This window comes from Protopterus annectens, chromosome 5.part0, assembly GCF_019279795.1.
Source record: "Protopterus annectens isolate FY-2018-M chromosome 5.part0, PAN1.0, whole genome shotgun sequence".
Classification (NCBI taxonomy): Eukaryota; Metazoa; Chordata; order Ceratodontiformes; family Protopteridae; genus Protopterus; species Protopterus annectens.
This window is the reverse complement of record NC_056735.1, coordinates 1,128,189,429-1,128,214,091: the sequence shown is the minus strand read 5'-3', so window position 1 is coordinate 1,128,214,091 and position 24,663 is coordinate 1,128,189,429. Positions and strand designations below refer to the sequence as shown.

Genomic DNA, 24,663 nt, shown 5'->3' with positions numbered 1-24,663 from the left:
CCATGGAAGTTGTCGGTGCCAAAGATAAAGTTGTCGACTGTACCCCAGGACAGTGCCATGGAAGCTGGTTTCCGCTCTGGAGCTGAAAGAGTAATTTTTGGTATTTTAGGTCTTGGTTCCTCCTCCTTTGTATCAGAGGGAGGAGGAGGAAATGAATGAGGTCTCTTTTTGTGATCCTTGTGCTCTTTTCTGGGAGGGGTTGAGCCCTTCGACGCAGAAACAGCCTCTGAGAAAGGCGTCTTAAGGAGGCCTTTCAAGATTAATTTATTTTTTCATTCATTAAGGGTCTGGGAACTGAACCCTTGCCAAATGGAACAAGGAGGCTGAAGTGACAAATGTGGAACTCCCAAACAGTAAATGCACGATATATGCGAGCCACTGTTAGGCATTTTGTGACTACATTTGTAGCACTGTTTACAACCTGAGGGTCCTTTTTTCTCAGACATCAATCAGAAAGGACGAACAATAATAATAAAAAACTTTTTTTTTTTTTTTTTAAAGGAAATAAGGTTACAGAAGAGAGAATACCAACTATGGTATGAAATATTACCACAGAGGGGTAAAGAGGAAGGGTGGTACCAACAATGGTACTAAAGATTACAGTAAGGCAATTAAGGAAAAGGAAGGGTGCACTAGAAAAGCGAAAGTGGGTAAAGGCTGATGAGAAAGTAGTAGTAAATTTAAATCGTAAGTAAAGTTAACTTCTGAAAAAAAATGTTATATTCAATAAAACTAAATACTTAGCTTGAGAGCAGGCTTGACATGGCTTTACGGCTATGTGACAAACGAGATCAGAGGTATCATGGGGAAGGGCATTGTTGTGAAAAGCTTAGCTTGAGAGTTTTTTGGCTGTCACGAGCTTGTTACAAAAGGCCAACTCGGTTCCAAGGACAGAACCGACACCCATCAGTAAGGAATGAATGAAGATTAACAACATCAGATCAAAACTTCAGTTTAACTGGCTAGCATTCTCACATTAACCAAAATTCACTTACTCGAAGAACAGGAATCTCATCATCTTTATACGCCACAAGCAGTGGCAATCCAGCAAGAGTCTTCTCTAAGTCTTTGCCAAGAATTTTCACACCTTGAGCAGCCCAAACTTCTTTGTGCTTCTCATACTGGTTCTAGAAGGGGAAAAACAGTAAACATGCAGATTATCTTTCAGTTTGCATTTAACTTGCTCTATTTTCCATGTCATTATTTTACTCAAAACCTCAAAAGTACTAAAAAACCCAAGAATCAATCTCTGCATGCTGAAAGTGCATTTGTATGAATTCACATACCAGTTTAAGTAAGCCACATGCTTAAGAACATACTAGATTGCTATAGGGGTGAAAAGTACAGTTTTGTACCTACCATAAATGTAGATGTCCGATAGATATGCAACTGCAGTCATAACATATGGGTTGTCCTGCCTCAGGCAGCCCTCAGTCAGCCGGATTCCAAAGTCTGGGTCCGACGTCGGCTGATGTCGCATTTCTCTCCGACGTCAGAGCGGCTGGAGTACATAAGCATCAGCCAACGCCATTTTCTTCAGTGTTTCTTGCCCCAGATGCCAGGTGCCCTCCAAGGAAGGCTGTAATCAAATTGGAAGACAAAAACAGGATTCCAGACAAATAAGTAAGCAATAAACAGATACACCATAACAGATATCCCCAGCTAAGAGAAACAGGGATAGGAGTGGACCCAAGACATAGAGGGGTATGGAGGGAGGGAAAATCCGACTGCAGTTGCATATCTATCGGACATCTACATTTATGGTAGGTACAAAACTGTACTATGTCCTTAAAGAATGCAACTGCAGTCATAACATATGGGTTGAATACCATAGCTTAGCTGGGGGAGGAGGAATGCTCTAGGAAAGAGATGGTGTGGCAATCAAACCCTGCAGGACTGCCGAAGCAAAGCCTGCTCTGGATCTGGAATATAAAGGGAGATTGTAGTGTTTGGAGAATGTATGCATGGAGCTCCATGTAGCAGCTTCTAGAATGTCTTTTGTAGGCACCCCTCTTAAGAATGCTGTAGAGGTGGCTGTAGCTCTGGTGGAGTGTGGTCTGACATTGGCTGGAACATTCTTCCCATGGAACAAATAACAAAATCTGATGCAATGTCCAATCCATTTTGAAATAGTCTGTTTGGAAATTGCTTTTCCTTGTACTCCAGGGGCGTAAGCTACAAAAAGCTGGTTAGACTTCCTACTGGTCTTGGTTCTGTCCAGTTAGTAGCGAAGTTGTCTGTGAATGTCCAAGGTATGCAACAGTCTTTCCCCTTTGCTCTCAGGATTGGGGAAGAAAGTAAGCAGGTGAATAGCTTGATTTAAAGAAACCCTAGATACCACCTTTGGCATAAAAGTAGGGTTGGTTCTTAAGGAGACCCTGTCTCTGTGAAAGATTACGAACGGTGGTGTTGCCATTAGGGCCTGTAGTTCCGAAACCCTTCTTGCTGAGGTAATTGCCAACAGGAAAGCTGTCTTCCATGATAAAAATTGTAGGTCCACTGAAGCTGCTGGCTCAAAGGGAGGTAGAGTCAGTTTTTCTAGGACAAAGTTGAGGTCCCAAGCTGGCACTGCAGCCTTTCTTGGTGGCTTAATGTTCTTGATTCCCCTGAGGAATTGCCTTAACAAAGGATGTGAAAACACAGGCGGATCAGTGTTATATCTAGCTGAGATAGCTGAAGCATGTATCTTTATGGAAGAATATGAGAGTCCATTCTGTAGCATATCTGCCAAATATTCCAGGATGAGTGGGATATTCAATAATGATGCATCATGTCCCTTGCTGGTATTCCAAATGCTGAATCTCTTCCATTTTGCTAAGTAAACCTTTCTGGTGGATGGTCTTCGAGCTTCTGTTAATATCCGCTGAACTTCCTTGGAGAGAGATAGATTGAGGTTATTCATGGGATCTCCCAGGCTGTTAGCTGCAGTGTCTGAAGGTTTGGATGCACTGTTTTGAAGTTGTGTTGAGTCAAAAGTAGGGGCCATTGGGGAAGGGCCCACTTTTTGTTGTGACATGCGCTCCATTGTAGTGGGTACCAGTGTTGTCTTAGCCAGTCTGGAGCTATTAGGATCCCCTTGGGCCTCTCTGCTTTGATCTTTAGCAATACTGTGGTCATCAGTGGCAGAGGTGGGAATGCATAGATTTTTAGATAGTTCCAGTTGAATGAAAGAGCATCTATTTTCCAAGCTTGTGGATGGTATGTCCTTGAACAGAATTTTTGTAGATGATGGTTGAGGTGGGAGGCAAATAGGTCCACTTCTGGCCTGCCCCATGTCGAGGTGAGTTGCGTGAAGATTTTCGGATGTAACCTCCACTCGTGTGGATCTATGAAATTCCTGCTTAGGCTGTCCGCCAGCACATTGTCTTTGCCTGGAACAAACTGGGACTGCAGCTGTATGTTTACGCTCAGTGACTTTTCCCAAAGATTCATTGTCAGTCTGCAAAGGGGGTAGGAATGGGTGCCCCCTTGCTTGTTTATGTACCACATCACAGTGGTGTTGTCTGTCCGTATCAGTAGATGGCCTTGCTGAAGTTGTTGTCGAAAGGCCTCGATGGCATGCATTACTGCCAGCATTTCCTTTTGGTTTATATGCAGATGTGTTTCCTTTGGAGACCATTGTCCTTGTATACATCTGCCCTCCATGTGCGCCCCCCATCCAAGGTCTGAGGCGTCTGTGGTCATGGTCTGTGTTATCTGAGGTTTTTTGAATGACATACCTGTGTTTGCCTGGCTTACAGAGGCCCACCATAGGAATTCCTTTTGTAGGCAGGGAATGAGCGGTATGGTTGTCTCTAGGTTGTTGCTGTGCTGAGACCATAGGCTTTTTAGGTACCATTGAAGCTTTCTCATGTGTAGTCTTGCTAATGGAACCAGGAGAATGCAGGATGCCATGTAACCCAGGGCCTGTAGGAATCCCCTTGCAGTCATCTGGGTGAGTTTTGCCAAACCTTTGAAATAATGAGTTAACTTCTCTTGCTTGTCTTCTGTCAGGTAAGCCATTTGAGAGGCTGTGTCTAGATTGGCTCCTAAGAAGGTTATTTGCTGGGATGGCTGAAGTCTTGACTTTTGGAAGTTGACTGTGTATCCCAGAGCCTGTAGCAACTGTATGACATAGTTCAAGTTTTTTGTCAAAATCAATTTGTCGTCCGCTTGTATGAGGCAGTCGTCCAGGTATGGGTAAATTTGGATCCCCTGGAGCCTGCAATGAGCAATTACTGAAGCCAGGCATTTTGTAAATACTCTGGGCGCAGTAGATAAGCCAAATGGCAATGCTGAGAATTGATAATGCTCTGGCCCTGCAAGAAATCCGAGGTATCTTCTGCAGCTGTGTCTGATAGGGACATGCAGGTATGCCTCCTTGAGGTCCAGAGAAATCAGCCAAGACCCCTTGCCCAGCATGGGAAGGAGTTACTGTAGAGTCAGCATTTTGAACTTTGGTACTATGAGGAAAGTGTTTAATGCGGACAAATCCAGTATTGGTCTCCATTGAGTTTCTTTTCTTGGAACAAGGAACAGTCTTGAGTAAAACCCCTGGCCTTGTTCTTGTTGTGGAACTCTTTCTATTGCTTTGATCTGAGCAAGCAGAGAAATTTGCTTGATAGCCTCTGCCCTCTGGTTTTGTGGTAGGTTTGGCATGCCTTGTTTTCTTGGTAAGGTATGAAAGTGGAACCTGTAACCTTGGTCTATAATGTCCAAAATCCATTTGTCCTTTGTCAATCTGTGCCAATTGTCTGAAAACAGAGATAATTTTCCGCCCAAGGGAGCTTCTATTTGCTCCTTGGTCAGCGGAAGTAGAGGAAAGTCATTGAGATTGTCCCTGTGGGGCAGGGGAGACCCCTGTGTCACTTCTTTGGTTTGCTGGTTGTCATTGTCGTCCCCTGTAAGAACCTCTGTATTGTCCTCTTCCTCGGCCACGCCTGTTTTTACCCCTTTGAAATCTTTCAGGATTAGGAAAGGACCAGTTTTTGGAAGGCCAATTCCTGCTGAATCTGGGTGGTTGAACCTGGAGGAAATCTTTGACCGTCTGAACTTATTTTTCTTTTTCCTCGATGGACTTTAACACATCTTTAGCATTAGTACCAAAAAGCTTGTTCTTTTCCAAAGGTGCATCAAGAAGTTTTGCCTTAACATGATCTGGTAGAGGTTGTTCTTTTAACCATGCATGTCTACGAATGACCGCCCCTGTCATAGCTGCCCTACATGAAGCTTCCAATGCATCATATCCACACTGCAGAAAGTGATTGCTGACTTGCTGAGAATTGTGTACAGCTTCCTGCAAAGACTTCCTGTCTAAAGGTTCAGGAGAGGCCAATGTTTTTTGTAAATCATCTAACAGGTAATCCTGATATTGAAACATATGAAAGAGGCAATTCAGAGCTCTCATAGATAAAGTAGTGGAGGTGTAGACCTTTTTACCCCATCTCTCTAATGACCTAGCTTCCCTGTTGGAAGGCAAGGGATTTTTGGAGGTGGATGCTGAAACCCCTTTAGGTCCCTGAGAAATAGTTTCTAAATCAACAGCATGGGCCCTAAAGAAATGAGAATGTGTTTCTGGGACCCTATAATATCTGTCTGGCTTGGCTGGGGCAGGAGGAAGAGTATCCGGGGTAACACTGGAGTCAGAGTATAGGTCATCCAAAACATCAAGCACAGGAGGTATAGCCAGGGACCTGTGTTGGGGCTTTTTAAGGAAGGTTCGAAGGCGCTTTCTGGAATCAGAATATTCCTGGCCTTGCCACTTAAAATGTTCCCTCATGGTATGCAGAACTTACCCAAAAGAAATATCCTCAGGAGGGGAGGCCAAGGGGATGGAATCCTCTGCATCCAAGTCCTCATAGGTCTAGAAGGGCTCTTCCTGGCCATCGGAGTGAACAGAGTCCTCAGAATCTTCATCTGAAGGGGTAGTGTCAGAGGGTTCAACCCGGGGCCTCTTATCAGGAGGAGGCTGGGATCCTCTCTCAGGATGGGCCTGTGAACCTCTAATCATGGAAATTACGTCTGCGGCCATAGTCATGATTTGTGTTTCAGGAGTAGGCTGAGGTAAGGCCTTAACAGTAAGGTGCTTGGTCTTGCTGGCTGCCTTAGCACGTGTGTAGGCCTTAATAGACATGGCCATAGGAGGCCTAGCAGCTCCACGTGCAGGAGTGACCTTATCTACAGCAATGGTCTCGGGCATTTCCTCGGATTCAGTATCCGGAGGAAAATCTATAACTGGCGTCGGTGTGGCCTCCGGTATCGGAGGTGTCGGTAAAGCGGTGTCTTCGGTTCGGAGCGGTGAAATAACAGTCTCAGGTGGAACCGGAGCACTCGCGGTAGGTTTTGTCGTGGAGTCGGTGGAGGACGCGGGCCGAGGATGTCGGTCCCGGTCTTTTCGTTTCTTAGGAGTCTGCGATGTCGGAGGTTCAGACGGCATTGTATAAGCAAATTTATCGCCGAAAAAGTCTTCAGCGAACTCCGCCCGGCGCCTAAGAGTGAGCTTATTGAAGCGAGCACAGGCGACACAGGCCGAGACGTCGTGGTCTGGGCCAAGGCAAGGAAGACAGAAAGAGTGGAAATCCTTATGAGGTATTTTGTTTACCACAAGACAGACAATTGTTAACTTTTTCAGTAATTTCTGACATCGGCTGAGGCAAGAAAGGTCCCCAACGGGGTACTTAGCTTTTTGATGACTTCGATTCAAGAATACAGGAGCTGACCGACCGGCACTTGCGAACTGCTTCTGCTTCGGGCACCGCGCGGCAAGAAAGACTGAAGAAAATGGCGTCGGCTGATGCTTATGTACTCCAGCTGCTCTGACGTCGGAGAGAAATGCGACATCAGCCGATGTCGGACCCTGACTTTGGAATCCGGCCGACCGAGGGCTGCCTGAGGCAGGACAACCCATATGTTATGACTGCAGTTGCATTCTTGAAGGACATCAGGTAAGATTTCTTAGACCAAGCTGTCACAAGCTAGGCAAGAAAAGATAGTACCCATAGGAAGGAGGAGAGAAGGTAATCTGACACTAAAAATGTTCCAGGTAACAGAATGCTTGGATTCAAGACAGACAATTTAATTTCAACACAAATGTATGTTAGTACACTCTTCAGGTACAGATCACCACCAAATAAGGTACGGTAGTTAACATTTACAACTTAATGAAACAGAATAAAGGAAAGAAAAACAGCCTGAGACATGCAATGACTGGCAAATTTGATAAATGTCAAGGGAAATGAAATATGATGCAGTCTTCTATTGAAATCAGCACATCAACTCTTCAACAAAGCAGGTTCAATCAGGCAGCAAGAAAACACACCAATGCATGGAAAAGAGATTTAACAAACTTGATATCAAAATGTAGATACAAACTTAATACAAAAATGATTAACTTATAAAAAGGCACTTTAAATGTTGCAATGCTAAGAGGCTACTGTCACAACTCAGAAAAATACAGTATGCCACAGATAAACTAAATGCAAACATGGCAAAATCTTTAGGATCAACAAGAGATACAGACCATGCATGATGTTCTTAAATCCAGTGAACTAAACTAGACATGCTCACGTTTAAACTGCAAAGTGAAAGGTCCCTCCCAAACTTGCAGAGAAACCAAAGTTCCACAGACTGCAGTATCCTTGCATTGTGACAAGAAACTGACACTATGATGTAGCCGTTACTCCAACATTCTCATTTACAAGAAATTAAGACAACTCATACGCCACCCACACTATTGCCCTACACTGGATGGTTTATAAGCAGGCATCTTTGTTTTCCTCCCAAACTCCAAACCCTCTTCAAACTAAATTTTTCAATCCTTGCCTACCTAGCTCTATGCAAACTCAATATACAATATTGGAGGAAAACAGCTATCTAGAATCTCCTTACACATCTTCTAATCCATACTGAGCTTTTCTTTCATGCATACATGCATATCCTTTACTGTACATGCACCTGCATAACTTATCTTGTTCTCACTTGCATGTTACCAGTGTTCATTGTGTAAGTTGTCATGACTAGCACTATAAACTTATAGGATCACAGCAGATTACTAGACTACTGACGGAGGTCATTTTAAGCCTAGCCATTTCAACCCAATGTAATACCACAGAAGCACGAGTCAATACCAAAGATTACATTTAGTGATGACTGCCATGTCCAGGAGAGTTGTGGGCATTATCCCTGGTAAGAATTTATGGTGCCCCATCCACTCATACAGTTTCCTCTTGAACAGTGTCATAGAGGTGCTCCGTTTCACATGAATTAATAGCCTGTTCCGAAGACATGGCAGTTGCTGGGAGATAAATCTGTCCCTCCAGCAAGTCCTACTTCAGTCTCAGGCCATGTTTATGTCCCTATATCTGGTAGCCCTAGACCCATTTGATTTATGGATATGCAATAGGTTCATTAGGTCTGGGAATTGAATTGTTTTGCAGGTCCCCTAAGCGTCTATACGATACGGAGTACAGTGACAGGGATTTTAGTCTGTCTGTGTAAGGCACATGCTGGAGGAATTTGATCTATGTTAAAAACCTCTGAGGTCTCTACAATTGCTGTAGGTGCTTAGTACAGTACATACTGAATGGGGAGCTGTACTCAATTATGAGCTGGATAAGTGCGGAGTACAGGGGGGCTATAACTTCTTTTGCTCTCGAGACGATGCATTTATTAATAAAGTGAGCTGCACAGAAATCTTTCCTTACAATAGTAGACACTTGGTGGTCAAAGTTTAAGTCGCTGTCAACCTGTGATCCCCAGGTCCCTTACCACTTCATGGGTACTTGGGGTATTGTTATTGACTTGACAATGTGAAAGGACACTTTGTGCCAAAGGGAATGACGACGCATTTCTATGCATTCAGTTTGAGACCGTGACTAATACGCTAGTTGCTGGTCTGTGTGAGACCCTCCTTAAGTACACTGACATTAATTTGGGGATTCAATGACTGCACCTAGTTTGCAGTCATCTGCAAACTTGGTCAGCTACAACCCTTTAGTTTTGATCTGCAATTCTGTGAAGTATACACACAGGTTCATAAGTAGGTACAAGGCTATTGGCCCTAGGGCCTATATAAGCCTAGCCAAAAAGGTACCTTGGTTTTTTGTCACCCAAGAAAATTATTTTCCTGTGCCCCTGTCAAGCAGAGCCACAGAAGTAATCCCCGGGGTGAATTTCCTATTTCCCATCCAATCACAAAGATTTTTCTTGAAGAGTGCTAATGAGGAGCTTTGTTTGATATAGATAGGTAGTCTGTTCCAGAGTATGGGAAGTCTCTGGGACAGGAACCTATCCCTGCAGCATGTTCTGTTTATTGTGGTGACAAGGTTTAGGTCCCTAGAGCGTGTAGCTCAGAGAGATTGGGATTTCTTTAAGTGGAGCATGTCGAACAGCTCTGGGTTTGACATAGCTTTGTATGTTAGGCAGAGATTGCCTCTGAGTAGGAGATATGCGATGGTGTAAAGATGGAGTTTGAGACGGTCTGCGTAGGGCATCTGTTTGAGGCCGATAATCCTCTTTGTAAGTATTTCTACGGCTTTTCCAGTTGTTGTAGATGTCTTGTGAGGTACATACCAAAAAGGGCTTTTGTAGTCTATAATGGGTCTAATGAGTGACGAGTAGAGGGAAACAATGACCTCTTTTTTCCTGGATGAGAAACATTTTGTGCCATGCAGAAGGATTTCCTGACTACTGTGGCAATGTGTTTATCAAAGGCGAGACTACTGTCCACCTGTCTCCCAAGGTCTCTTATCACACTTTCGGTGTTAAGTAGATTACCACCTATGTGGTAGCTCATGGGTACAGAGTTTTTACCAAAGGGGATGACAATGCACTTTTTGGCATTGAGCTTGAGGCCATGGCTTTGACACCAGGCATCTTCTGTCTCTGTAAGGCCCTTTTGTAGAATGTTCACATCGTTAGGAGTTTCGATTATGGCTCCTAGTTTGCAGTCATCTGCGAACTTCATTAGCGAAAGACCTTCTGTGTTAGCCTGTATTTCAGAGAAGTAGATACCAAACAGGAGAGAACCCAGGACTGAACCCTGCGGTACTCCACTTGTTACTGGTCTGAAGTCCGACTTGGAGTCTGCTACCTTCACACTGTGGGTTGTCAGTGAGCCAGTTGGCAATCCATCTTGTGACATAGGGATTTATACCTAGATTAGTGAGTTTATCTATAATTCCAGAGTGGGGGATGGTGTTGAAAGCCTTGGCGAGATCTAGATAGGCTGTGTGAACTACTTTACCCTCATCTATGCTTTGGTGACTGCTACAAAGAAGTCCATCAGGTTTAGGAGATGTGCTCTGCCTTTTACAAACTCGAACTGGGTGGGTTCCAGAGTTTGGAAACTACCAATGTCTTTGTAAGTTCCATGATGATACGTTTCATGGCCTTGCAGACCAGGCTTGTTAGGCTAATGGGGTGGTAGTTCCCGGGGTCTGTGGTAGCTCCCCCTTTGTCGAGTGGGACAACAGTCGCTGGCGGCATTCAGAGGGCACAAAGCCTGAGGTGAGGCTATGAATGAATATGGTGCTTAAGTGGGGTGTCAGTTCATTCTGCAGTTCATGTAGAATGCAGCCTGGGATGTTGTCTGGTCCCATGGATGCTGTGTTCTTGGCTTTGGAGAGTATGTTTTTTACCTGTGCAGCTGTGATTACAGGAACTTTGCATTCTTCCGGTATAGAGATAGGCCCATAAGGGGGTGAGGGGGGAGTAAAGTTAGCACTGAACCTATCCACCAGGATGGTGGCAATCAGCTGGTTCTCTATATTTAGCGCCATTGTTCTGTTACTCAGAGCAGATCTGAGTGTTGCCATTGAGATTCTTGACATAGCTATAGAATGCTTTGTGATTGTCTTTAGAAATGATGGCGATTGTTTTCATAACTAGCTTTGGAGGATTTTATGAGGGATCTCAGCTTCTTACTGAGGCTGACCAGGAAGGTTTCTCCAATCATGGGATTTTACTCTCTTTTGCAAGTTTCTTTCTTCTGTTGTAGAGTTTGTTTATGGCTGGGGTCCACCAGATTGGCTTCCTTTTTTGGAGGATAGCATCTTGGTTCTGTTAGGGAAAAAGTACAGTTTTGTACCTACCATAAATGTAGATGTCCGACAGGAATGCATCTGCAGTCCTTACAAATGGGTTGTCCTGTCGTCAGGCAGCCCTTCGGTCGGCCGGATTCCAAAGTCTGGGTCTGGCCTCGGCTGGTGTCGCACTTCACCCGACGTCATAGCTGCAGTTATTCGGGTATAAAGGCATCAGCCGACGCCATTTTCCTCAGTGTTTCTTGCCCCAGATGTCAGGTGCCCTCTAGGAAGGCTAAATTTGGAGAAATGCCAATGATTCCAAATAGCAGAGAGCAAACACAAAAAATAAGCATGTATGTACATATATACAAACAAATACACCATAATAGATTCCCCCAGCTATCTATAAGATGGGCAAATACCCTAGGAGTACCACAGAGGGGAAAGGCGGGTGGGTAATCCTGACTGCAGATGCATTCTTATCGGACATCTACATTTATGGTAGGTACAAAACTGTACTATGTCCTTCAAGGATGCATCTGCAGTCCTTACAAATGGGTAGAATACCATAGCCAAACTGGGGGAGGAGGCAAAATAAAGTTATGGTGTAGTTAAGATCCCTTGCAAAACAGCAGTGGCAAAACCTGCTCGGGATCTAGAGTATAAAGGTAAATTGTAATGCTTGGCAAATGTATGCATGGAGCTCCAAGTGGCAGCCTCTAAAATGTCCTTGGTAGCCTCGTAGGAAAGCTGTGGTAGTGGCTGTAGCCCTTGTAGAGTGAGGCCTGATGTTTTCTGGAGTTTTCTTTCCATGGTAGGAGTAACAAAATCTAATGCAATTTCCTATCCACTTGGAGATTGTCTGTTTTGAAATTGCTTTTCCTTCCATTCCTGTTGCATATGCTACCAGTAGCTGGTCAGTCTTTCTATTGCACTTGGTTCTGTCCAGGTAGTAGCGTAATTGTCTATGTACATCCAAGGTATGCAACAGTCTTTCTCCCCTGTTCTGCGGGTTGGGGAAGAATGTAGGTAGGTGGATAGCCTGATTTAAAGATACTCTGGAGACCACCTTAGGCATAAAAGTAGGATTTGTTCTCATGGACACTCTATCTTGATGGAAGATCAGGAAGGGTTGTACTGCCATTAATGCCTGTAGCTCAGAAACCCTTCTTGCTGAAGTGATTGCCAGCAGGAAAGCAGTTTTCCATGATAAGTATTGTAATTCTGCTGTTGCTGCTGGTTCGAAAGGAGGAAGTGTCAATTTTTCTAGCACAAAGTTCAAGTCCCATGCTGGCAATGGTGGCTTCCTAGGAGGTTTTACATTTTTAACTCCTCTCAGAAATTGCCTGAGTAGAGGATGTGAGAAGACTGGAGGATCCAAGTCGTATTCTGCTGAAATAGCCGATGCATGAATCTTAATGGAAGAATAGGACAGGCCTTTGTGGAAGAGCTCTGCCAAGTATTCCAGGATGTTGGCTATGTTTACCAGTGACACATCTTCTCCTTTTGCAGCACTCCAAATGAGATATCTTTTCCATTTTGCCGAATAATTTTTCCTTGTTGAGGGTCTGCGAGCCTCCAGGATAATGTCTTTAACCCTTTGGGATAAATTTGGGTTAATTGGTCTTATGCAATGTTCCAGGCAGTCAGCTGCAGAGTTTTCAGGTTTGGATGCAGGATGTTGTAGTTGTTCTGTGTTAACAGCAAGGGAACCAGGGTAGGGGCCATATTTGTTCCCGAGACATGCTCCTCAGTAATGGGTACCAATGTTGTCTTGGCCAGTCTGGAGCTATCAGAATGATCCTTGGACGATCCTCTTTGATCTTCAATAGCACCTTGTGCATCAAAGGAAGTGGTGGGAATGCATATGCTGTCAGGTTTTTCCAAATGAAAGATAGGGAGTCCACCTTCCAAGCAAGTGGGTGGTACGTCCTTGTGCAGAATTTCTTTAGCTGGTGATTGCGTGGGGATGCAAATAAGTCTATTTCTGGGAGTCCCCATTTTCTTGTAATGGTTTTGAAGATGTCCGGATGCAGCATCCATTCGTGGGCATCCGTGGTAGTCCTGCTTAGTATGTCTGCTAGAATGTTTTCTTTTCCTGGTACAAAAATTGCTTGTAACTGAATGTTGTAGGTCAGGGCCACATTCCAGAGGTCCATTGCCATCCGGCATAGAGGGTACGAATGTGTGCCTCCCTGTTTGTTGATGTACCACATAACTGTGGTGTTGTCTGTCCTTATCATCAATTGACCTTGTCGGAGAAATGGTCTGAATGTCTGAATTGCCAGTTTTACTGCCAGCATTTCCTTTAGATTTATGTGTAGGTGCAGCTGGTCTTGAGTCCATAAACCTTGTATGCACTTGTCTAGCATGTGGGCCCCCCAACCGAGGTCTGAGGCGTCCGTCGTGATGGTTTGGCTTGGATGAGTCCTGTGGAAGGGCAATCCTGTGTTTGATTGACAGGCCTGAGCCCACCATTGGAATTCTTGCTTCAGGCATGGAATTATTGGAATTTGTGTTTCTAGGCTGTGCTTGTGTTGAGACCATAAATTCCTTAGGTACCACTGTAACTTTCTCATATGCAGTCTGGCATGTGGGACCAATATTATGCAGGATGCCATGAAGCCCAAGGCTTGTAGGACTTTTCTTGCTGTTAGATGGTTCTGCTTTGTTAATGCCAAGAAGTAGAGAGGTAGTTGCTCCTGTTTTTCTACTGTTAGGAATGCCATTTGTTTTGATGTGTCCAGCTCTGCACCCAAAAAGGTTATCCTTTGGGATGGTATCAGCCTTGACTTTTTGATATTGACTGTATATCCCAGGGCTTGTAGTAGGTAAATGACCCTTTCCAAGTCTTCTGCTAGCTTGTTTTTGTTGTCCGCTTGTATCAGGCAGTCGTCCAGGTAAGGGTAGATTTGGATTCCCTGAAGCCTGCAATGAGCAATTACTGATGCCAGGCATTTCGTGAACACTCTGGGCGTAGTAGATAAGCCAAAGGGCAATGCTGAGAATTGATAATGCTCTGATCCTGCAAGAAATCTGAGGTATATTCTGCAATTTGGTCATATGGGGACGTGCAGGTATGCCTCCTTGAGATCTAGAGTTACCAGCCAAGACTCCTTGCCCAGCATGGGAAGAAGCTGCTGTAGAGTCAGCATTTTAAATTTTGGAACAATGAGGAATGTGTTTAAAGCGGACAGGTCGAGAATAGGCCTCCATTTGCTCTCTTTTCTTGGTACCAGGAAGAGTCTGGAGTAGAATTCCTTTCCTTGCTCCATAGATGGTACCTTTTCCACAGCTCTCATCCTTAATAATTGAGATATTTGTTTCAGAGCTTCTGCCCATTGATTTGGAGGTAGGTTTGGCATTCCTCTCTTCCCTGGTAGAGTATGGAAGTGAAACCTGTAACCTTGGTCTATTGTCTGCAAAATCCACTTGTCTCTTGTGATGTAATGCCAGTTTGTTGAAAATAAGGCTAGCTTCCCGCCTAAGGGTGCTTCTAGTTGTTCCCTGGTAGGCGGTGCCAGAGCCAAGTCACTGTGATTGTCCTGTAGTTGCGGTGGTGGCTGTGTCTGTGGCTGTACCTCGCTGGTTGTTACCCTGCCACTGGCGTCCCCTGTAGGCACCCCTGGATTGGCTTCTGCCTCTTGAACGCCTATTCCTGCCTCTCTGAGTTCTGGAGGAGTCTGGAAAGGACCAATTCTTGGAGGGCCAATTCCTGCTAAACCTGGGAGGTTGGACCTGTAAGAAATCTTTCACTGTTTGGACAGATTTTGCCTTCTCTTCCATCTTCTTCAGCACCTGTTGTGCAGGAGAGCCAAACAAATTGATCTTATCCATGGGAGCATCTAATAGTTTTGATTTGACATGGTCTGGTAAGGCCTGCTCTTTTAACCATGCATGCCTTCTGATAACTGTGCCAGTCATGGCTGATCTAAAGGAAGCCTCCAGTGCATCATAGCCGCATTTTAAAGAATGGTTACTGACTTGTTGAATGTTATGTACCATTTCCTGAACAGATTTTTTGTCTAATGGTTCATCCGAGGACAGCTTTTTGGTTAACTGGTCTAGCATAAATTCTTGATACTGGATCATGTGAAATTGACAGTTCAAGGCCCTAGCTGAAAGAGTAGCAGAAGTGTAAACTTTTTTACCCCATCTCTCTAAAGACCTGGATTCCCTTTCAGAGGGGAGGGTGTTTTTGGCAGAGGTAGCTGCTACAGCCTTAGGTCCTTGGGAGATAGTCTCGGGATCTGCAAAAGGAGCCTTATACAAATGGTTATGCGTGTCCGGGACCCTGTAGTACCTATCGGGCTTAGCAGGGGCCGGAGGAAGAGAATCAGGAGCAGTACAAGCATCATTAAATGCATCATCTACAACAGAAAGAACTGGAGGTATGGCTAAAGGCCTATGTTGTGGTAAATGCAGAAAGGTTCTAAGCCTTTTTCTGGAGTCTGAAAAATCCTGGCCCTGCCACTGAAATTGTTCCCTCATAGCATGCAAGGTTTCCCCAAAGGAAAATTCCTCAGGCGGAGAGGCAGAAGGGATGGACTCTTCAGCATCAGAGTCTTCATAAGGGGAGAAAGGAGCCTCTGGAGGGTCTGTAATATCTGAATCATCAGAGGAATCATCTGTAGAAACTGGCTCGGGGGCTCTGCTCTAGGCCTCTTCTCTGGAGGTGGGAGAGAGGCCCTGTCTGGTTGAGGTTGGGATCCCCGGATTAAAGAAATGAGATCCTCTGCTAAACTAAGCATTTGTGAACTAGAGCTAGGCCTGTGAGAGGGGGTCTTAGCAGGCACAGATTTAGTAGCTTTAGCTGCTTTAGCCCTGGCAAAGGCCTTAATAGACACGGCTGCAGGTGGCCTAGCAGCTCCACGTGCAGGGGTTGAAATATCCAAGGGAATCGTGAAAGATAATTCCTGAGAAACTGCAACAGCAGGTGGGATTTCAGAAGCCGATTCCACCAGGTTGGAAGAGGCCTCGGTAGAAGGTAAGTTTTCGGCTGAAGGAAGAACCGCTTGCTCGGTTTCAGCCGAAACAGAGACACTCGCGGTTGGCTTAACCGCGGTTTCGGCCGAAACTGCGGACCGCGAGTGTCGGTCCTTTTCCTTGCGCTTTTTAGATATTTGCGTAGTCGGAGGATCCGACGGCATGATATAAGCAAAATCGGAGCCGAAAAACTCTTCAGCAAATTCCGACCGACGTCTAAGCGTCCGCCGGTTAAAAGAAGCACAGGCTAGACAAGCTGCTACGTCGTGGTCTGGGCCTAAACAAGGTAAGCAGTAAGAGTGGAAATCTTTATGAGGTATTTGTTTCCCACAAGTTAAACAGTTATTCACTTTTTCTGACATCGGCTGAGGCAAGAAAGAGTCCCCAACGGGGTACTTAGCTTTTTAGAAGTCTTCGGTAGTAGTATTCGGTAGTAATCTCTGGTTCTGACCGACCGGCACTTGCGAACAGCTTCTGCTTCGGGCGCCACGCGGCAAGAAAGACTGAGGAAAATGGCGTCGGCTGATGCCTTTATACCCGAATAACTGCAGCTATGACGTCGGGTGAAGTGCGACACCAGCCGAGGCCAGACCCAGACTTTGGAATCCGGCCGACCGAAGGGCTGCCTGACGACAGGACATCACATTTGTAAGGACTGCAGATGCATCCTTGAAGGACATCATGATCCATGCACTTGTACAAGTGCTTATAAAGTGCATTTGTGAAGGATTCAGCAGTCGTACTTCTATTGTGTGTCTGCATGGGTGTCGCGAAGTTTGCCACTTCTGTCTTAAGAAGCGTGAAGTTGGCTTTGGAGAAAATTTTTACGGTGGTTTCCCTCATGGGGGGTGGGGAGTGAGATGTGGATGTCTACGGTGATTAGCTTGTGGTCGGATCTGACCGACAAGGAACTGACCCTCTGGTGTGGAACACCGGTCGCCTATGTTGGTAATGACCAGGTTTAGGACACTGCTGCCCCTAGTGGGGATGTGGATAAGTTGATCCAAGGCGTTGGAATTTATGAATTCCAGAAAACGTTGAGCAAAAGGGTTGGTATGAGTAGTTTTTCCAATTAATGGTGGGGTAGTTGAAATTGCCCATTATTAGGGTGTTGGGTTGTATCCTAATATTTTCAGTGACATTAAGAAATGAGTGGGAATCCTGGGGCATGGTGGGGGATCTGTAGCAAGTTACAATTTGGATTGCGGTCTTGCTCAGAGTTAGTTGCACTTGGAAAATCTAGGATGCATTATGCTGAGCAACTAGCCTGAAGGTTTGGATATCCTTAATGAATATGGATACGCCTCCGCCTTTAGTGTTTCGGTCCAGGTTAGGTGGCTGAAAGGTGTGGTATGAATTATAGCCTGGTAATGCAGGGGTGCTCTCTGGAGCCTTGAACCAGGACTCTGTCACTGCACAGATGTCAATGTTCTCCATTTTAAGGAGTGCTTCGAGTGAATGCATTTTGAGGTTTAGACTTCTAGCATGGAGTAGCATTACCCTCAGATTTTGCTTCCTTGTACCTGTTACGGTGGTGAATTTGCCATTTGAACTTTGCCTAAAAAAAAGGCACTATAGGGGTGGCAAGAGCCTTAGCCACTATCCGGAATCCCAAGGGAGACAGGTGCAGGTCATCTGTGGCAAAGCATCGTGGTCTGTCGATCATGTCATCCCAGGCAGACAGATACTGGATCCCCTTAGAATGACACCAGAAGCTTAGCCAATTGTTGATATCAATCATTTTGTCCTTGGTATTGTGGTACCATTCTGGGTGATGGCAGGATGCTATTCAGGGCTAGGGTCATACCTGTCTGAGCTACAAGATCGGAGAGCTCCACCATGTCTCTTTTCATGTAGTCTAGGGAGGTATATCTCAGGTCATTCACACCAAATTGGACAATGACAGAGCCATATTTGTACTTGGTGGGGAGTGCGTGTGCTGTGGCGGATCCTGGCACCCGACAGGCAGCTGACAGTAACTTTCTCCTTGTTTAGCCTGGTGAGTGGAACATAAGTGTGCCTGACTACAGAATCACTTATGACTAGGGTGTTGGGTACATTGTTGTGCCTTATGGGCTGTGGTTGAGTGGCACACTGAGTTTGTGGGCTGTGTGTCATTTCGGTTGTGCTGAGGGGTGGAGGTTGCTTGCATTTCTGCTTTGGAGGTCACTGTTTAAGATTTTTATTGAGAGTCTCCACAAATGTAGGTGTGTGTTTTGTATTGCTGTGTGTGTTTCAGTGGTGTAGGTTTTGAGGGACTATGTGATGAGTGTGGTGTGGTGCAAGTAGGGGACCCATCACTGACCCCTGTGGCACCCCACTGTTAACAGGTCTGCTGGTTGATGTGGAGTCACCCACTTTGATAGTGTGCATCCAGTTTGTGAGCTAATTGGCAACCCATCTTAAACGTGGGGGCTTTACATTCAGTTTGCTAAGTTTACTGGTAATACCTGAATGTGGGAGTGTGTCAAAAGCCTTTACCAAGTCGAGATATGCTGTGTGCACAGATGTGCCCTCATCAATGGCCTTGGTCACATTTTCAAAGAAATCCAGCAGACTTAACAGGCAGGATCTGCCCATCACAAGGCAGAAATGGGTAGGATCCAGGGTTTGAAGGTCACCTATGTCTCCATAATGATGCATTCCATTGCCTTACAGATGAGGCTGGTAAGCCTTATGGGTCTGTAATTCCCAGAGTCTGTTGCTAGACCACCTTTGTGAAGGGGAATAACTGTAGCTGTTCTCCATTCCGCAGGAACAAAGCATGTGGTTAGACTATTACTTAAAAGGGTACTTAGTGGTGATGCTAGTTCATGTTTTAGCCTATTTAGAAGACAGCCTGTGATGTCATCTGGTCACATACAGGCCATGTTCTTTGCCTTGGATAGGGTTTAAGGACCTGACCTTCAGATATGTAAAGTGGGGTGGAAGTTTAGGGGAAGGGTTTGCTGCAAGTTGAGGGGAAAACGAAGTGAAATTTTCTCCAAACCTATCCACTAGAAGGTTCACTATCTGTTTGGAGTCACAGTGTGTGTGTTATCAATGGCAGCAGTTCTGAACATGCTTGGGTTCTACCCTTTAGGTTACACACACAGCTGTAACAGGCCTAATGGTCACCCTTGGCAGTATTTGCTAGGTTTCTCTCAAAGGAGCTCTTGGAGGATTTAACAAGTTGTCTTATTTGCCTGTTAAGGCTGAGGAGGGTGCTTTTCCATTGATGGGTCCTTGTCTTTGTTTTCTTGGACAGTAACTTTTTGCATTTATTGGAGAGTTTTTGATGCTGGAAGTCCACTATGGCAACATTATTTTACTTGGGGCTCTGGCTTTGATTCTATCTCGTACAGCTGAGTTTATACACTTACATAAGTGATTGTACAGGTCTTTAGTGTATGCTTCGCCATATTTACCACTTTCAGCCTGGGGTAGGGCTTGGAATGCATTTATACCTTCACCTAGGAGGGTACAAACTTGGTGAAGTTGTTTCATCTGATTTCACCATTTGTGAGTTCTGGTGCTCATGCCAGCTCGAAGGTGACTGATTTGTGGTTAGTTTTAAATACTGAGAGTCTAACAGTTGCAACAGTGCACCTGTTTGACATGTTGGTGAGAACCAAATCTAGAATGTTTGTTCCTCTTGTCAGGGTATGGACAATTTGCGCCATGGCATTTAAATTCACAAATTCAAGGAACTTTTGTGCTACAGAGTTTGGGCTAGAGTAAGTTTCCTAGTTCATGGGGGATAACTGAAATGCTCCATAAGCAGTGAGTTTGACAAAATTTGCACCGTCTTCAGTTTGGTAAGGCAGGCTTCGTGGGTCTCATGACCCATGGAGGGAGATCTATAACTGGCTAGGACATAAATGGGGGTCTTACCCACCATAAACTATACCTCGAGTAACTCCACAGAGTTGTCCAGTCTAACTAGATGTGAGGTGAATTTCTCTCGAATACAGATTAAAACACTGCCCCCTTTGGTTTTCACACATTCATTTTCCGGTCAAAGGGTGTGGAAGGCATTGTAGCCTTGCAGGACCAGGGTACTCTCTGAGGCCTTAAACCAGGTTTATAACCTGCACAGACATGTACATCTTCTAGTGGTACAAGTGCTTCCAGGGAGTGCAGTTTTTGGTTTAAGTTCCTAGCATTTAGCAGCACAAACCTTATTTTGTTCTGATTGGTTAATTTCACAATGGTAATGATGTTTGAGGGCTTGCCTGAAAAGGCACTAGGGGGAAGGCAAGAGCCTTTGCTAGCAGCCAAAAGCTAAGGGGATCCAGGTGCAAACCTTTGCTGGCAAAGCATCAAGGTTAATCTGTCATGGCTTCCCATCCACACAGGAACTGGATCCCCTTGGAAGGACACCAAAAACTACGCCAGGTAAAGAAAACAATCATTTTTTGTTTATACCGTGGCATCATTCTAAATGAGGGTGGTACACTACTCAAGGCTAGGGACATACCTGCCTGGGATACATACTTAGAGCACGACCATGTCTCTCTTCATACAGTCCAGTAAGGTACATCTTAAGTCATTCACACCATCATGAAATATGACAGTCATAACAGTAGTGGTTGCTGACTGACCTGTGTGCATGCATTATTTGGCAAATCCTGGCTCCAGACAAGCAGCTGACCGTGACTTTTTCTTTGACCAACCTGGTGAGTGGGACATCCATGTGTCGCACTACTGAGTCTCCAGTGACAAGAAGACTTGCTTTTTTGAGCATTACGCCTTACAGGCTTGGTGGGTGAGACACTGGTATTGCTATGTTAGCTGTAGCAGACATGTTTTGGAGGTCTCTGGTCTTTTGGCAAGTTTTTCGAGAGAACCTCCACGTATGTCGATTTATGTATTTGATGCGTACTATGTATATGAGTAGTGGTATGTAGTAACAGTAGTAGTACTATGTGAATATGTAGTGGTGGGTGAGCAGACAACGTTCTCCATGTTACTGTTTTCATAGGTTCATAGGTAGGTAATAGGATATCGGCCCTGGGGCCTATACAAGCCTAGCCAAAAAGGTATCCTGGCTTTTGCCACCCAAGAAAATTATTTTCCTGTGCCACTGTCGAGCAGAGCCACAGAAGTGATCCCCGGGGTGAATTTCCTATTTCCCATCCAATCATCAAGATTTTTCTTGAAGAGTGCTAATGAGGTGCTTTGTTTGATAATGGATAGGTAGCTTATTCCAGAGTATGGGAAGTCTCTGGGACAGGAATCTATCTCTCCGGCATGTTCTGTTTATTGTGGTGACAAGGTTTAGGTCCCTAAAGTGTGTAGCTTGGAGGGATTGGGATTTCCTTAAGTGGAGCATGTCCAACAGCTCTGGGTTTGACATAGGTTTGTATGTTAGGCAGAGATATCACCTCTGAGTAGACAATATGCGACGGAGTAAAGCTGGAGGTTTTGAGAATGTCTGCGTAGGGCATCTGTTTCAGGCCTGTAATCCTCTTTGTGAGGTATTTCTGTGGCCTTTCCAGTTGTTGAAGATGTGTTGTGAGGTACATTCCAAAAGGGGCGTTGTACTCTATATAATGGGTCTAATGAGTGATTAGTAGAGGGGAACAATGACCTCTTTCTGGATGAGAAACCTTTTGTGATGAGGTGTGCCATGTAAACTGATTTCCTGACTACTGTGGCGATGTGATTATCAAAGGAGAGACTACTGTCCACCTGTGTCCCAAGGTCTCATCACACTTTCGGTGTCAAGTATACTACCGCTTATGTTGTAGTTCATGGGTACACTGTTTTTACCAAAGGGAATGACAATGCACTTTTTTGCACTGAGCATGAGGCCATGGCTTTGACACCAGGCATCCGTCTCAGTGAGGCCTTTTTGTAGGATGTCCACATCGTTGGGAGTTTCGATTATGGCTCCTAGTTTGCAGTTCTCTGCGAACTTCGTTAGCCAAATACCTTCTGTGTTAGCCTGTACTTCAGAGAAGTAGATACCAAACAGGAGAGGACCCAGGACTGAACCCTGTGGTACTCCACTTGTCACTGGTCTGAAGTTGGATTCGGAGTCTGCTACTTTCACAGTGTGGGTTCCATCAGTGAACCAGTTGGCAACCCATCTTGTGACATAGGGATTTATACCTAGCTTAGTGAGCTTATCTATAATTCCAGAGTGGGTGATAGTGTCGAAAGCCTTGGCAAGATCTAGACAGGCTGTGTGAACCACCTTACCTTCATCTACAACTTTGGTGATTGCCTCAAAGAAGTCTATCATGTTTAGGAGACATGATCTGCCTTTTACAAACCCGAACTGGGTGAGGTCCAGAGTTTGGAGATTACCAATGTCTTTGTTTATAAGTTCCATGATGATACATTCCACAGCCTTGCAGACCAGGCTTGTCAGGCTAATGGGGCGGTAGTTCCCAGGGTCCGTGGTGGCTCCCTCCTTGTGGAGTGGGATAACAGTCGCTATGCGCCATTCAGCGGGCACAAAGCCTGAGGTGAGGCTATGACTGAACATGGTACTTAGGTGGGGTGCCAGTTCGTGTAGAACGCAGTTTGGGGTGTTGTCTGGTCCCATGGATGCTGTGTTCTTGGTTTTGAAGAGTGTAGTTTTTACCTGTGCAGCCGTGATTACAGGAACTTTGCATTCTTCCGGTATAGAGATGGGCTCTTTAGGGGGTGAGAGGGGGGTAAAGTTAGCACTGAACCTGCCAGAATGTTGGCAATATCAGTTGGGTCTGTACATTTAGTGCCATTGTGCTGCAACTCAGAGCAGATCTGAGTGTTGCCATTGAGATTCTTGACATAGCTATAGAATGCTTTGTGGTTGTCTTTAGAATGAGCGGTGATTTTGTTTTCATAACTAGCTTTGGAGGATTTTATCAGGGATCGCAGCTTCTTACAGAGGCTGACCAGGGAGCTCCTCCACTCATGGGATTTTACTCTCTTTTGCAACAGTTTCTTCCTTCTGTTGTAGTTTGTGTATGGCAGGGGACCACCAGATTGGCTTCTTTTTTTTTAAGAGGATAGCGTCTTGGTTCTGTTTGGGATAGCACGATTCATGCAATCGTGCAAGTGCTTATGAAGTGCAATTGTGTAGTATTCAGTAGTCGTAACTGCATTGTACATCTGCATGGGTGTAATGAAGTTCACCACTTCTGTCTTAAGAAGCATGAAGTTGGCTTTGGAGGAATTTTTTACCATGGTTTCCTTAATGGGGGGTGGGGGCAGGATGTGGATATCTAGGGTAAATTAGCTTATGGTCGGATCGGACCAATGAGGCGTTGACTTCAGGTGTGGAACAGCAGTCACTCATGTTGGTAATGACTAGATCTAGGATATTGTTGCCCCTGGTGGGGGTGTGGATAAGTTTATCCAGGGCACTGGAGTTTATGAATTCCAGAAAGCGTTGAGCGAAGGAGTTGGTACATGAGAGAGAGAGCAAGGATTCTAGATTCTTGGTGTAAATACATCTGTGGCACTCTACTAGATTGTGTTATTAGTAGAGGGTTGTCTGTATACATGAGGCAATTGCTATGCTGCCTCGAGACACCCAAGTCAACACGTTTGGCAGGAAGAACAATGGTGGTCCAACTGTCCATAATGATAGATTGCTGTCATCAAGGGAGGCTTTTCAAAAACTATCACAGAGGAGCTTGGTGAATGGGTATTTCTGCCTGGGTTTTAAGTGAATATTTTCCGAATTTAACTATCCGACTTTGGCACATAATTGTGCGGCAGTGCAGGGTGCTGCAGAAACCTCCCTCTCAGATGCAGGACGCAAATACCAGAAGCTAAATCTTGGGGGGAAAACAACAAAAAATCTCTAACAAAATGCATAATGACCAAAGAGAATGCTTACTCTAGACCGGCCTCCCTTTACCAGTCAAGTGCCAATCAAACACAGTTCTCTCACAAAAGTGTAGACAGGCCCGGTCTAATCCAAGAAGGCCTGGAAAACATGCCCAGAACAAACAAACCACTACAAACAGTTCCAGAAGCAGCAGGCCTGGATCTGGACTATGCTACAGCTGCTAGCTACACTAGTTACAGCGGGAAACACTAAATATTTAACACAGCAGAAAAATAGCAGAAAATCAGTCAGGAGGCTGTAAAGAAGGATTTAAACAGATCAGTAAAGTACGTACCACTTGGTGGGAAAAACCAGAGCATGGAGAAAAGATGGCTTTAAAACAGTGAAATAAATACCAGTAAATACTTAACCAACAGTGGAAACAACATAAAAACTTGCTAAACGGTGAAAACAGCAATAAAATTTAATTATACAGGCATAGTGTAGCAGACAATTGCAGTACAACAGTGTAGTTTAGTACACAGTAAAGAAAAACAGTATAAAAGTAGGTAGTAGGCAATAAAAAGTGTAGTAAATACTATAAATAAGCAAAAAAACTTCAATTATTTGTGACACTGTATTTTTCCTCTGGAGAAGAGGCCGAAACTGGTTCTGATGGATTAGTGTTCCACTCTGGCCAACAAATTTAAAAACATCAAAACAAATATGCACATAGAACAATGACATTACATATACGTGGTAATGCACAACTGAAAGAGGGTTCTCTGAAAAATGTAATTAAGATTTTATCTTCTAATATTCCCAGGCTGGCACAGCTCTGAAATTTCTCAAACACCTAGCTTGGAAAGGTTGCACCTTCAACCATCATTATATGCCACACTCCACTCTATGTGGACACAGTTA

General features: G+C 44.8%; 1 protein-coding gene across 2 annotated transcripts in view; it reads right to left on the bottom strand.

Annotated features, from left to right (window-relative positions):
* Nucleotides 1–24,663, bottom strand: part of EIF5B (eukaryotic translation initiation factor 5B) — a 3,606,765-nt gene that overhangs the window by 898,340 nt on the left and 2,683,762 nt on the right. For both annotated transcript variants that reach the window (XM_044070982.1, XM_044070983.1), the window contains one exon: nt 996–1,127. In XM_044070982.1, the coding sequence (XP_043926917.1) occupies nt 996–1,127 (132 nt within the window). The remainder of the gene's footprint in view (nt 1–995; nt 1,128–24,663) is intronic.